Below are 12,410 nucleotides of genomic sequence, written 5' to 3' on the forward strand. Positions count from 1 at the left end.
CGCTCGGTCTCTTTTTCTTTGGAAACACAAAGCAGATCCCTTCATCTGTAGGTTACCTTTTGTACGGTGAACCTCGACAATGCAGAGGTTCTTCTCCTGTGCGGCCTTGAGGTTGTTCATACAACTGCATTCGGTTTGATCTCCACACAAATCTGGAATTTCATTTAAGAGCAGACTTGTCTGATTCTGTATTAGTTTTTTTAACAAACTGGCTCAACTGGACACATTTAATGAATAATTTGCAAACATTCCCATTCCCTGACCTTCAGGAGAAGAACTTTGCTGCTTCTCCCTCCGGTAATAATCTGAGCCAGAGCAACAAAAACGTATTAAGTAACAACCCTCTCTTACCATATGTGAAGTAGGCAACCTGAGGAGGAAGGGTGACATTATTGAGGTCATCAACGGGAACATACAGGTCCACGTATTGTTGTGCTTCTGATGCCTTGAGAAAAGCCATGAATCTGGCAGTGAAAGAAGCTACAAAGATCGAAAGCATCCCAAAATCCAACAGGTTCCAAAGATGCATGACGTATTCCCGGGGGCCTTCTTCCCAGATTTCTTTGCATTCGGACCATATCATACCTGGGTTGGGGAAGGGAGGGGAGGGCAGACAAACTTGGCATCATGTCATCAGCAAGGTTGGCAAAGGTGTGTACCTCAAAATCCTCAGCCATGCCCTCTATGCCCAGGCACCAGACGTTACATTAAACTTGCAAAAACACTGTCTCCCCTGAGCAAATGGCAAAGGCAGCATTTCTCCAGCTCCACCCAAAATGTGGTCCTTCCTGGAATGCAAAAACCTAGTGGCCAGAGCAATCTATATTCTCTTATAGCTGCCCTTCCCAATATTCACTGACTCTCAGGATAATAAATCACAACCATCATCAACCACAATAGTTCTGCCAAGTCCTCAAAGCACTCCATGTACATTTTATACTTGCAATCCCCACAATAACCCTGTAAGAGAAGTTAAAATAGGGTTGCCATATTTCAAGAAGTAAAAATCTGGACATTTTGCTGATTTCCCCAAATTCCTCCTGGACGCTAATTCCGTCATTGGAATCCTGGACGTGTCCAGGAAAATCCGGACGTGTGGCAACGCTAAGTTAAGTGGTGGTGTCTGGCCTAAGGCCACCTAGTAAGTTCATGGCAGAAGCAAAATTCAAACCAAGGACCTCCTGATTTGTAGCTTAGGGCTCATCCAGACTTCCTTTTGTGTCACATTTCTAGGCACAGGTCCATGCTTTAAAATGCCATGTCTGATCACTTGGGTTGTTGTTTTTGCCCTGGCATTTTACCCACAAAAGCCTAGTCTATACTGCTGAGTCAGAGTAAATGGCAATCTTCGGAAAACCCAGATTGCTGTTTATTTGGATTTTGGGTCAAAGCATGGGTTTTCCAGAGGAAAGAGGCAGGTAAGAAAGAAGAAGTGCTCAGACATGGAGCTTTAAAGTGTGGACCTGCGATTAGAAGGTGTGGGGCAAAAGGTGGCCCATAGCCACTATGCTACACCAATAGCAACCGGGAGAAATCTTGTAGTAATTCATTATTTTCCACCCAAAACTCAGCTATGAAGAATTGTTAATGTCCCAGAACCAGTTTTCACATCAAATGCAGTTTTTTTCATTGAAATTCAGTTCACTCTGCTTAATTCCAAATATTATCATCCTGACTGAGTGTGGTTTCATTTGTGATGTAATTGAGAAAATAATTGGGGAGAAACCAGAAAAAAATTGTAGCAAGATATAAAATGTTATATTCTTTATCTAGGCTGCAGAGAGAGCTTGCACAGGTTGTGGGCAGTTATTCTCAGAGAACAGTAGTGAAAATGGGAGATATCTAGGGGGTGGGCAGGGAGGACAAACAAATATCCTGAATTTTCTTCACTTGTTGTGCACCTGTTACCTAAAAAAGCATTCCTTTCTCAAAATACAGATCTCCTGGGAGGCATTTCAATATGATTTTAAAAAATAAATAATTCATACTGTCATTCATGAATTTTTTACAGCTTGTCGCTTATTCACTTTCCCAAATCTAATATCCCACACAACTGTTGTTTAACGCACTTTCATTTGGGATGCAGAAAGATTGCATATCTTTATTTGCACTGTAAATGAGCAGGCTCAGAGCCAGGAGATTCCATTGTCTGAAGGACGGTATCAGCTTCTGACAAAAAGAACTTGGCTCCAAATCTTCCAAGTAAGAATTTAGAGCACCTCTGCATGGGAGGGTTTCTTAGTTTCACAGAACCAAGTCAGCCTGGGGCAACCCAGGAAAAAAACATGGGCCCACCTGCTACCATGTCAGTTGTGGCACAGCAGGTGTAGAAATTCAATTCAGGTATGCAAGCAGATCCTGAGCGCTGCAGTCCTCTTCCTGCAGTTTCCAGGAACTGGGATTCAGAAGCATGCTGCCTCCAACAGTTGAGGGGGAACATAGTCATTTTGGTTAGTAGCCACACAGCAGAGCAGAGTAGTAGAGCATCTGCTTTGCATGTGGGACATCCCAGGTTCAATCCCCAGCATTGCCAGGGAGCTCTGAGAGAAACCCAGATTTGAAATTCTGGAGAGCCACTGCTAGTCTCTGTGCATAATACTGAGCTAGATGGTCTGACCAAGTATGAAGCCAGTTCCTATTTTCCTAAGGAGGCACCCAGCACTTGCTATTCTTAATGGGACCTTTTCTCTCATTACTAACAGCAGGTGTATAAACAGCCTTGGCCCAATATACCTGAAGGAGCATCTCCACCCCTATCATTCAGCCCAGACACTGAGGTCCAGCTCTGAGGGCCTTCTGGCAGTTCCCTCACTGCGAGAAGCCAAGCTATAGGGAACCAGGCAGAGGGCCTTCTCAGTAGTGGTGCCCACCCTGTGGAATGCCCTCCCATCAGATGACAAGGAAATAAACAACTATCTGACTTTTAGAAGATAACTGAAGGCAGCCCTGTTTGGGGAAGTTTTTAATGTTTGATGTTTTATTGTGTTTTTAATATTCTGTTGGGAGCTGCCCAGAATGGCTGGAGAAACCCTGCTGGATGGGCGGGGTATTTATTATTATTATTATTATTATTATTATTATTATTATTATTATTATTATTATTAATATTTTGAGGAGGGTAGAGTCTGATTGGGTCCATTGCAGGGGCAAAGAGCTACACCTCCTGCCAATACACAGTGGACCTAATCCAGTTTGGGCTTCCCCATATCACATCTGCTATTTATTTATAAAAAATAAACCAAGCATGCCAGAGTAAACTATGAGACACATCACAAGTGGTTTGACCTTCAGCCTAAGAAAGTGAAACAGCACCCAGTAAAGCAGCTTCTGGGGGGCTTTGTGCATTGTTCTCCCATGTAAACTTTGTTCTCTCATGTCAATGCTGTCTGCTATGATCTTACTGATTTTCTCAGATTTTCACTGGGGAATTATAAGTTCCATGCATTGGCACAATTTGGCTTGGAAAGATCAGGTGTGTTATACAAGATCACCAAAGCTGTTTGGGAAAAGTAGAGACAGCCTTAGTGTTTGATTTCCAAGATAATTTGCTTACCAATGGATAGCAAGAGAGAGGGCAGTCAATCATGTAGGCAAATGTTTTCTCCCCCATAGGACTTCAAGCACTGCTCAAAACAAATGCAACTGAGCTGAGCTACACTGTTCGTTATCAGCCCTCGAAAACATTCATAAAGCTGTATCAGAATTGGCAAGCTATTAAACAGAATGGTATAACTTCCTAGAAGCAATTTAAATGAGAAAATCGAACGACACTCTTCTAGAAAGTCGGATAAAAATAAATAAATGAATAAAATCCAACATTATTCCAGAGTGCCTGGAGCAGTAGTGATAAAGATTTCTCTGATTATGAGCAGGGTACCAAAATCTTCTCATGGACACACACAGGGCAGATACCAATTCACTTCTTTAGCCAACAGCCTCACCACTGGTTCTTCATGCCTTCCTCATAATTCCTGTTGGCAATAGTCTTATTTTAAACACCAAGGATGGGGAATCTGTGCCCCTCCTAGATGCTATTGGCCTCCAGCTCCCATTAGCCCAACTCCCATTAGCTCCAATTAGGCCAATGATCAAAGAGAGTGGTAGCTGTAGCTCGACAACATCTGCAGGACTCCACGTATGTACCTCTGATATAATGTTACTGGCAGGGGATGAAAGATTCCACAGAGAAGGCCCCTTTCAGAGGCATCCCTGAGCTCCAGCTTTTAGCCCTGACTTTTCTCTCTGCTCTTCACTGCCATCGGTCTGGGTCCCCTTGACCTGTGCCTACGAGAACAATAGGGGATTGCATTTCCACTTACCCAGAACCCATTTCATGATGAGCATTTCTGTCCATGAGAACTGTGTTGTTTTTACTCTAAATATTTGTTTAGGATGATCCATGGCAGTTTCATTGGGTAGCAGCTTGACTCCTTCAAATCGGTCTGAGGCGTTCACTACTAAGAGTCCAAGGAAAATGGTGAAAGAAACGGCGTGTGCCACAAACTTCATGAAGGGGCTCCGGAGTGTCTGTCCCAGCTGAAGACAAAGGACATACAAAGCCATGAAGCTGACTTCAACATTTCTGCCGTAAGAAAAGCAAGACTTTCTTCAGGTTTACATGGAACAATTTCAATGCCTGAAGCGTTATTTAAGAGTAAGGCATAGATTTCAGTGGCATCTACTTCTAAGTCATGCACTTGAAACACAAATACTTCACTTACAGGTATTCTAACACAGTCCTGCTGATGGTACCTATGCACTTGTACATGTGACATTTCCAAAATAAGGATCGCCCAGAAGTTGTACTTATAAGTCATTACCTCCTGGGACCTAAAAGTAGGGATGCCATATTTCAAAAGGTGAACATCCGAGCTTTTTTTTGGCAAAGTTGTTGAGTTGTTTTTAGCTTTTGGGGGGCCAAGTCACAATTTATTTGTCATTTTTGAGTTATTTTTATATTTTAAAAAACTGGCAAAAATGGCACTGCTGCCATGGGCTGCCATAAGTTTGGACATCTTTTCCTGGACCTTTTTGCCCCAGACATTTTTTTCGATTTCTGCCCAGACACTGCTAAAGACAGCTGGATTCTGGATATGTCCGGGAAGTCACAGATGTGTGGCAACCCTATTAAAAGTATACACTAGAGGCCCTGAATCTAATAGAAGAAAGAATGTTAACGTATTCAGTACACTGAAAAGTCCAAGAAAAATGCTAAAACACTATGACATCAGTGTGCCTAAAATGGACAGACATGCATTTGTTTCATGCACATCTCCCACCTGGGTGATGAAGCAATGAAATTGCTTTAGGTGAACAACCTAAAAAGCCGGATTAAAAAAACCCCTATCAAATAAACAGTATTAATTAAGCAATAATGCCGGAAGCATCCCTAAACACTACATATGTGATCAACAATCCATGTGTTCTGCCCCTATCACGTGGAAAGGGAAGTGAGAGATGGGTGGGTTTGATTTTAAGAGCAAAAACGGTGGATGGACTGGGATGGCTAATTCCTCCTACTGCCGGTTACTAAGGTTACTAAGGTTACTAAGCCATGGGATGTGGATGGTGCTGTGGTCTAAACCACAGAGCCTAGGGCTTGCTGATCAGAAGGTTGGCGGTTCGAATCCCCGCGATGGGGTGAATTCCTGTTGTTCGGTCCCAGCTCCTGCCAACCTAGCAGTTCAAAAGCACATCAAAGTGCAAGTAGATAAATAGGTACCACTCTGGTGGGAAGGTAAACGCTGTTTCCGTGCGCCGCTCTGGTTTTGCCAGAAGCGGCTTAGTCATGCTGGCCACATGACCCGGAAAAACTGTCTGTGGACAAACGTTGGCTCCCTCGGCCACTAAAGCGAGATGAGCGCCGCAACCCCAGAGTCATCCGCGACTGGACTTAACAGTCAGGAGTCCCTTTACCTTTACCTTCAAGCCATGGACAAAGGAGAGCATTTTATAGTCCTCACCCAAGTGTCTCTTTCTGCGGTTAATACTGGCCTCCTATCTCTCTCATTGTATGTGAGTGGGGCATATCTAGATTAAAACAAATTGATCCATAGCTGTTTAATCTACTTTGGTCCTGGCCCACTCCACCACATTGTAACAAGTTTTCACTATGAAGTTTCAACATTTTAAAGTTTCAACTTTGCCAATAAACACTTGCAATAATGTACCAGTAATTGTTCAAGAGAGAAATATTATCTTTAAAAAAAGAAGAAAGAGAGAAAGAAAGAAAGAAAAGACTACAAACAAATTTACAAACTTGTCACACTTCTGAAAAACCTAGGGGACTTCATAAAGACTTAAATGGTTTTCTCCAAATGTGAGATCAAAATATATTATCTTTATCCCAATATTTCCAAAGTGCTTCTATATTCACTTTAATCATATAAACAAAGGATTCTTTGAAGCCAAAACATCTCTTTTAAAGCTTAAAGCACACACAAATACTTTTGCCAGACCTGAAACTTAGCTTCCACAATACTAACATAGCAAGTTCACGAAGTGTTGATATAATTTGAAGCACATTTTTGCATAAACAACTCAGCATAAAGGTCGAAACACCTATGGATGGATATTCTCATATGGAGTACAGAAAATATTGTCCTGAGGAAAGTTCTTGAGAATTTTATATTATGTATAGGCTGGTTAATATTAAAAAAACACCTTTCCTCTCATTTCAACCCTGCTGGCAGTGAAAAGCCTGAATGATCCCCCAAACTAACGTACATCCCTTTCTCCCTGCAGAACAAAACTTGTAAAATACCCCAACTCACTGAGATCTACCAAGCCCCAACGTTATCTGCCTTTAGGCACCTGTTTAAATTAAGACTAAGAAGGCCTTTGGATGAATAATCATTCTAGAATGGGTATAACTACGGTGCTTTGTTTTGATTTTGGTTTTACAGTTTCCAGCTTTCTAGACTTTTCAGGTCCTATCTTAACTATTTTTATTTTGACAGTGGTTTACTGTATTTTGTGGTTTTGTTTTTACGTTATTAGAATTGTGGTTTATGTTTTTACATAATTGTGAAAAGTCAATCCAGTGCTTAGAATTTATTCTAGCCAAGGCACTCTGGCTTCTTATTTCATAATATTTGTTCTGCAGTGTCTACCTACAACAATATAGGGAAGAACTGCTGCTTTGCCCTAATGACTTTTTGTGTGTATGTGGTGTTGGTGGGGATAACATTGATACTATTTGTATAAGCAGCTATATGCAGAAGCAGCACATCTCTGGATTTGTGGAATCTGATACATGTTTACTCAGAATGCCCACTGACTTCAGTGGGAATTGTAGGTAAGTAGACACTGAATTAAGGGGACGCGGGTGGCGCTGTGGGTAAAAGCCTCAGTGCCTAGGGCTTGCTGATCGAAAGGTCGCCGGTTCGAATCCCCACAGCGGGGTGCGCTCCCGTTGTTCGGTCCCAGCGCCTGCCAACTAGCAGTTTGAAAGCACTCCCGGGTGCAAGTAGATAAATAGGGACCACTTACTAGCGGGAAGGTAAACGGCGTTTCCATGTGCGGCTCTGGCTCATCAGAGCAGCGATGTCACGCTGGCCACGTGACCCGGAAGTGTCTCCGGACAGCGCTGGCCCCCGGCCTCTTGAGTGAGATGGGCGCACAACCCTAGAGTCTGGCAAGACTGGCCCGCACGGGCAGGGGTACCTTTAGACACTGAATTGCATCCTACACTAGCAGAGACCCAGGTGTACATCACACAATCAAAGTACTGCATGCATTGCCATGGAAATAAGGTTGCATAGAAACTCTTTTTCATATAACTGCTCTTCTTCAGTGATGTCAAAAATTCCATGTTCGATCAGGGCTGCATCAATATTTTATTTTCTTTGTTAGTCTGATGAAAGCTGTGGAAATCGTCCTTGGAATGACAGCTTTCAAAACTTCATAAAAATATAATTTGTAGGAAGATAAATAATGCAGAACCTCAGACCTTCAGAATCATCTCAACGCTTCTCCCTTTCCCAAAACCTAATATTTTGGATATCTCTCTAACTGATGTCTGTTCAGCTGGTGCTTGGACATGAGTGGCTTAGCAGGTTTCAGTTACTGCCTTGATTTCAGTTACTGTCTGGTTTTTGTCTCTGTTTTTTCATTTTGTTAAATGCAAACCATGCCTAGGTGATTATGACACTGAAAATGTTGCCTTCTAGATGCAGTTTGGCTCCAACTCCCATCAGAGGCGGTTTTACGGTACCGCTGGGCGCTGCCCTGCAGGAGGTGCCAAAAACAATGCTGTGGAACAGAGTGCGAGAGGCACATGGGGGGGCACATTGAATTTTAGCATAGCACAGGGTGCCACTGAAATTTAAGAGTCCAAAGTCCGCCACTGCTTCCATTAACCTCATGATCGGGGATCATGCAAGTTGTATTCCAATAACATCTGGAGGGCACCATGTCACTTACAGTGCCTTACAGTGTCACCTTCCTCATGTGACAGTTCCCTTAACTGTACTGCATGTGGCAGCTTGGGTTGATAGCAGTCATTAGGCCTAAGGGACAGATAGGAAACCTGCAGTCATCTAGTTACTGGGCTACCCGGCCTAAGGAGATGTGCAGGTAGTAGTAACAACAGGAGCAAGGTTTCTTAGCTGATTCTTCAAAAATTGCATCCACACATGACCCCTAATAACTAGTAAAATTGGCATTAGGTAAAGATAAAGGGACCCCTGACCATTAGGTCCAGTCGTGGTTGCGGCGCTCATCTCGCTTTATTGGCCGAGGGAGCCGGCATACAGCTTCCAGGTCATGTGGCCAGCATGACTAAGGCGCTTCTGGCGAACCAGAGCAGCTCACGGAAACGCCGTTTACCTTCCCACCGGAGTGGTACCTATTTATCTACTTGCACTTTGATGTGCTCTTGAACTGCTAGGTGGGCAGGAGCAGGGACTGAGCAACGGGAGCTCATCCCGTCGCAGGGATTTGAACCGCCGACCTTCTGATCGGCAAGTCCTAGGCTCTGTGGTTTAACCCACAGTGCCACCCACGTCCATTATGCCATCCCTTATTTCCTATTTTTATTTGTGCTTTCCCCACCTGTCTCTAAATAGCATTCTTCTCCTCATCTCTAGCACTTTGGGGAACAAATTTCAAAACAATTTCAGAGCTGGCTGGCTGGTTTCTTCCTATCCCTTTGTCACCTCACAGGAAACCCTTGAGACTTTCTTCTAGCCCTCTTACAACCGCGATGTCAATATTTGTTTGTGGTCTTAGTTAAGCATCTGCCTTGGTATCAAGCCCCACAGGAATTTACAGTGTGTAAGTAATGATAAACAAACATGCACCTTAACCAATCTGTACCTTGCTGCAGGGAGCGATCCAATATGCTATGGCAAGGAATGGAAGGCCGATGGAGACTCCGAAAACAGCCAAGAATTTCACAGCAATGGACTGCTGGCGTAAGCCTGAGAGGTTTTCGTACCACATGGTGAGCAACTGCTGCTGACAGTTGGGATGGGCAACAAACTGCGGGAGGAAAAATGAATGTAAGCATCGCCTGAAGAATATAAGAGCTGATCAAGAAAATAGCATGAGTCCCCTGACCACAGGGGTGATGAAGCTGTAAATATACAGAGAAACAGAGCCCCCTTTAAACATTCAAAGCTTGTAGCAAAGGCAGAGAACAAATCCCTGGAAAACAGAGAGATTAGGCCCATTCATGTAACACTCATCATCTATGTCTTATCAGACAAAACATTGCTTGTTCCAAAAGTTTAAATGTAAGGTACTTCCAGACAGGAATTTATTGTGGAATCCATGCAAGTTTTTTGCGGCATCCACATAGCATTGTTAGCAACAAAGTGCTAGTCACCTCCACCCCCCATTTTAATTCTGATAAACACTTTTTGCAGAAAATCCAATGAGTTCTTAAAAAAACCACAAATCTGTTGGCAATAATCCATTTGGAACATATGCAACATCTACACTGACTTGAAAGCACCCCCATTATTTCTGCTGATTCGTCTCTTATATCCAACAGTGATCAGTATCAATAGCAACGGTTTAAGTTGCCATCTCAGGATATATTCACCGTTCAAAAAGCCACAGTCTAAAAAACCACAAGTGCTAAAGTATTCCCATTATGACTGTATTCTCAGCTGCAATCCTGCTGTGTTCAGCTTTCAAAACACACTAAAACATCTCTTGTAGTGCTTCGTTGAAGAAGTCTGGTGTGAATGCTAATGTTAAGGAAGTTATCTTAGAAAGCTTTGTAGAAAAGCATCTAGACTAATGGCCATCACTCCATATTGCTGTAGTAAAAATCAGAAATTTCATTAGTTATGAATGCCTTTCCTTTTTTTGTTTCCTGAATCCACTTTCAATGTTATTGATGGCTCCATAGTCTAGTGTTATAAGAGATGCACTTTCTGCATCTGGCATCTTCATAATACACTTTTCAGGGAAAGCTGAATACAAGTCTCTTTACCCACTATATTTTTGTGATTTTAAGTCATTCTAAGTTGTAACCCATGCTGGGAGCTCAGGGTTATAGACAGCTAATAAATTAAAACACTACTACTACTGCTCCTCCTCTTAATTTCTACCAGTAATCAACTCAAAAGAGCAGCATAGCCTGTAAGCACAGAATGCACAGATTCATTACCATGGAAGTCCCAAAACTGCTCATAAATTTTGCTAATAGATCTGCAGGATGTGAACAGAATTTGAAGGGTTGGAAGGTGCCTAGAGTCCTGCCTTTCTATGGTTACTACTGGCATGCCTAGAACCTTGTCCTTTTGTGACCAATTCCAGGGCTTACAATAAGGAGGACTTGGAGAATGTCTAGTAAAAAATGGACAGAGGTCTATTGTTTTTATTCTGAGCTCATATTGCTACCTTCTAAGAAGCTTGTGAAAGTCTACAATGCAGTGGTAGAAAGAACATTGCATCCTTGTCAGAACATAATCATCATCGTCATCATCATTTTATCTGTATGCGGGCTTTCCACAGTTAAAACAATGTTCAAGGAGGCTTACAATATGAAAAGATTTACCTAATTACAAATATAGCAAAGTAGTCATAAAAATAAATAAAACACATTAAAAATTACATAACCAAACTGAACAATTTCCGCATATAAATAAAGCTACAAAAAGTTAATATCAGTAATATCAGCAACAACAGCAAAAACTCCCAACAAAATACCCCAGTCCTTGCTGGACAGCAGCCACAGCAGTGGCCTGTCAGACCCCACCACGGGCCAGGTAGAGAGGGGCAGGAACGGGGCCCTCATTGACACAAATACACAATTACATCGGGGGCACTTGAAATCAAATTATAAGAGGCAGCTCCAATATAGTGAGACATTCACAGAAAGCAGTTCATCATGTGTGTTGTGCCTCTGGTTTCACTATGCCATTTGCACCAGTTTGTGGTGAAACTGGTATATCCAACAGGTTATGAAGCAAATACAGTGGTACCTTGGTTCTCAAACTTAATCCGTTCTGGAAGTCCGTTCCAAAACCAAAGCATTTCAAAACCAAGGTGTGCTTTCCCATAGAAAGTAATGAAAAATGGAATGATCTATTCCAAACTTTTAAAAACAACCCCTAAAACAGCAATTTAACATGAATTTTACTATCTAACCAGATCATTGATCCATAAAATGAAAGCAATAAACAATGTACTGCAGTCACACAATCAGTCAATCAATCAGTCAATCAATCAATCAATCAATCAATCAGTAGCTGAACCGGGTTCCACACAGTCACAAAAACAAAACAAAAAAGAGCTGCAAAAACAAAAACGCAAAATAAATAGCAAAAACAGACAGACTTCAGTGTAACACTCAAAATGGAAGTGTGGCATTCAAAATGGAAGCGTAACACTCAAAATGGAGCACATTCGGCTTCCGAGAAAAGTTCGCAAAATGGAAAACTTAACTTCTGGGTTTGCAGTGTTTGGGTTCCAAGTAGTTTGAGTACCAAGGCATTTGAGAACCAAGGTACCACTTGTTACGTACTGAGTTGAATAGGATCCAAACTGCAGCAGTCTGATTGGTCCTAGAACAATAGGATCCAAATGCAACAGTCTGACTGGTCCTAGAACAATAGGATTCAGAATGCAGCAGTCTGATTGGTCCTAGAACAATGCAGCAGTATGATTGGTCGGCAGGAGCCACCCAATCCAGCTCCAGATAGAAGTGAATCCACAAACTGATTGGCCTACAGGAGAATTCCGGAATTAGCCAATCACGTGCAGCCCATTGTGTAAATAATGTATATAAAGCAGATACTTTGAGGGGACTTTCATTCCCTCCTCACCACTATGAGCTGAATAAAGAGCATGAAATCCACTCTTGACTCCGAGTATATTTCACCACTGTAACCAGAATTGAATAGGAGCAGTCTACATACTCCCTCCTATATCCACCAGCACCTATTTTTTGCAGG

The 12,410-nt window shown here is 42.4% G+C and overlaps 1 protein-coding gene across 1 annotated transcript in view; it reads right to left on the minus strand.

Annotated features, from left to right (window-relative positions):
• The window catches only part of TRPC7 (transient receptor potential cation channel subfamily C member 7), a 107,154-nt gene that overhangs the window by 30,906 nt on the left and 63,838 nt on the right, over nt 1–12,410 (minus strand). The window contains exons 4-6 of the mRNA XM_053376867.1: nt 9,319–9,483; nt 4,320–4,536; nt 352–585 (exon numbers count right to left, since the gene is read on the minus strand). Coding sequence (XP_053232842.1) covers nt 352–585; nt 4,320–4,536; nt 9,319–9,483 — 616 coding nt within the window. The remainder of the gene's footprint in view (nt 1–351; nt 586–4,319; nt 4,537–9,318; nt 9,484–12,410) is intronic.

Source organism: Podarcis raffonei, chromosome 2, assembly GCF_027172205.1.
Source record: "Podarcis raffonei isolate rPodRaf1 chromosome 2, rPodRaf1.pri, whole genome shotgun sequence".
In the NCBI taxonomy this organism is placed as follows: Eukaryota; Metazoa; Chordata; class Lepidosauria; order Squamata; family Lacertidae; genus Podarcis; species Podarcis raffonei.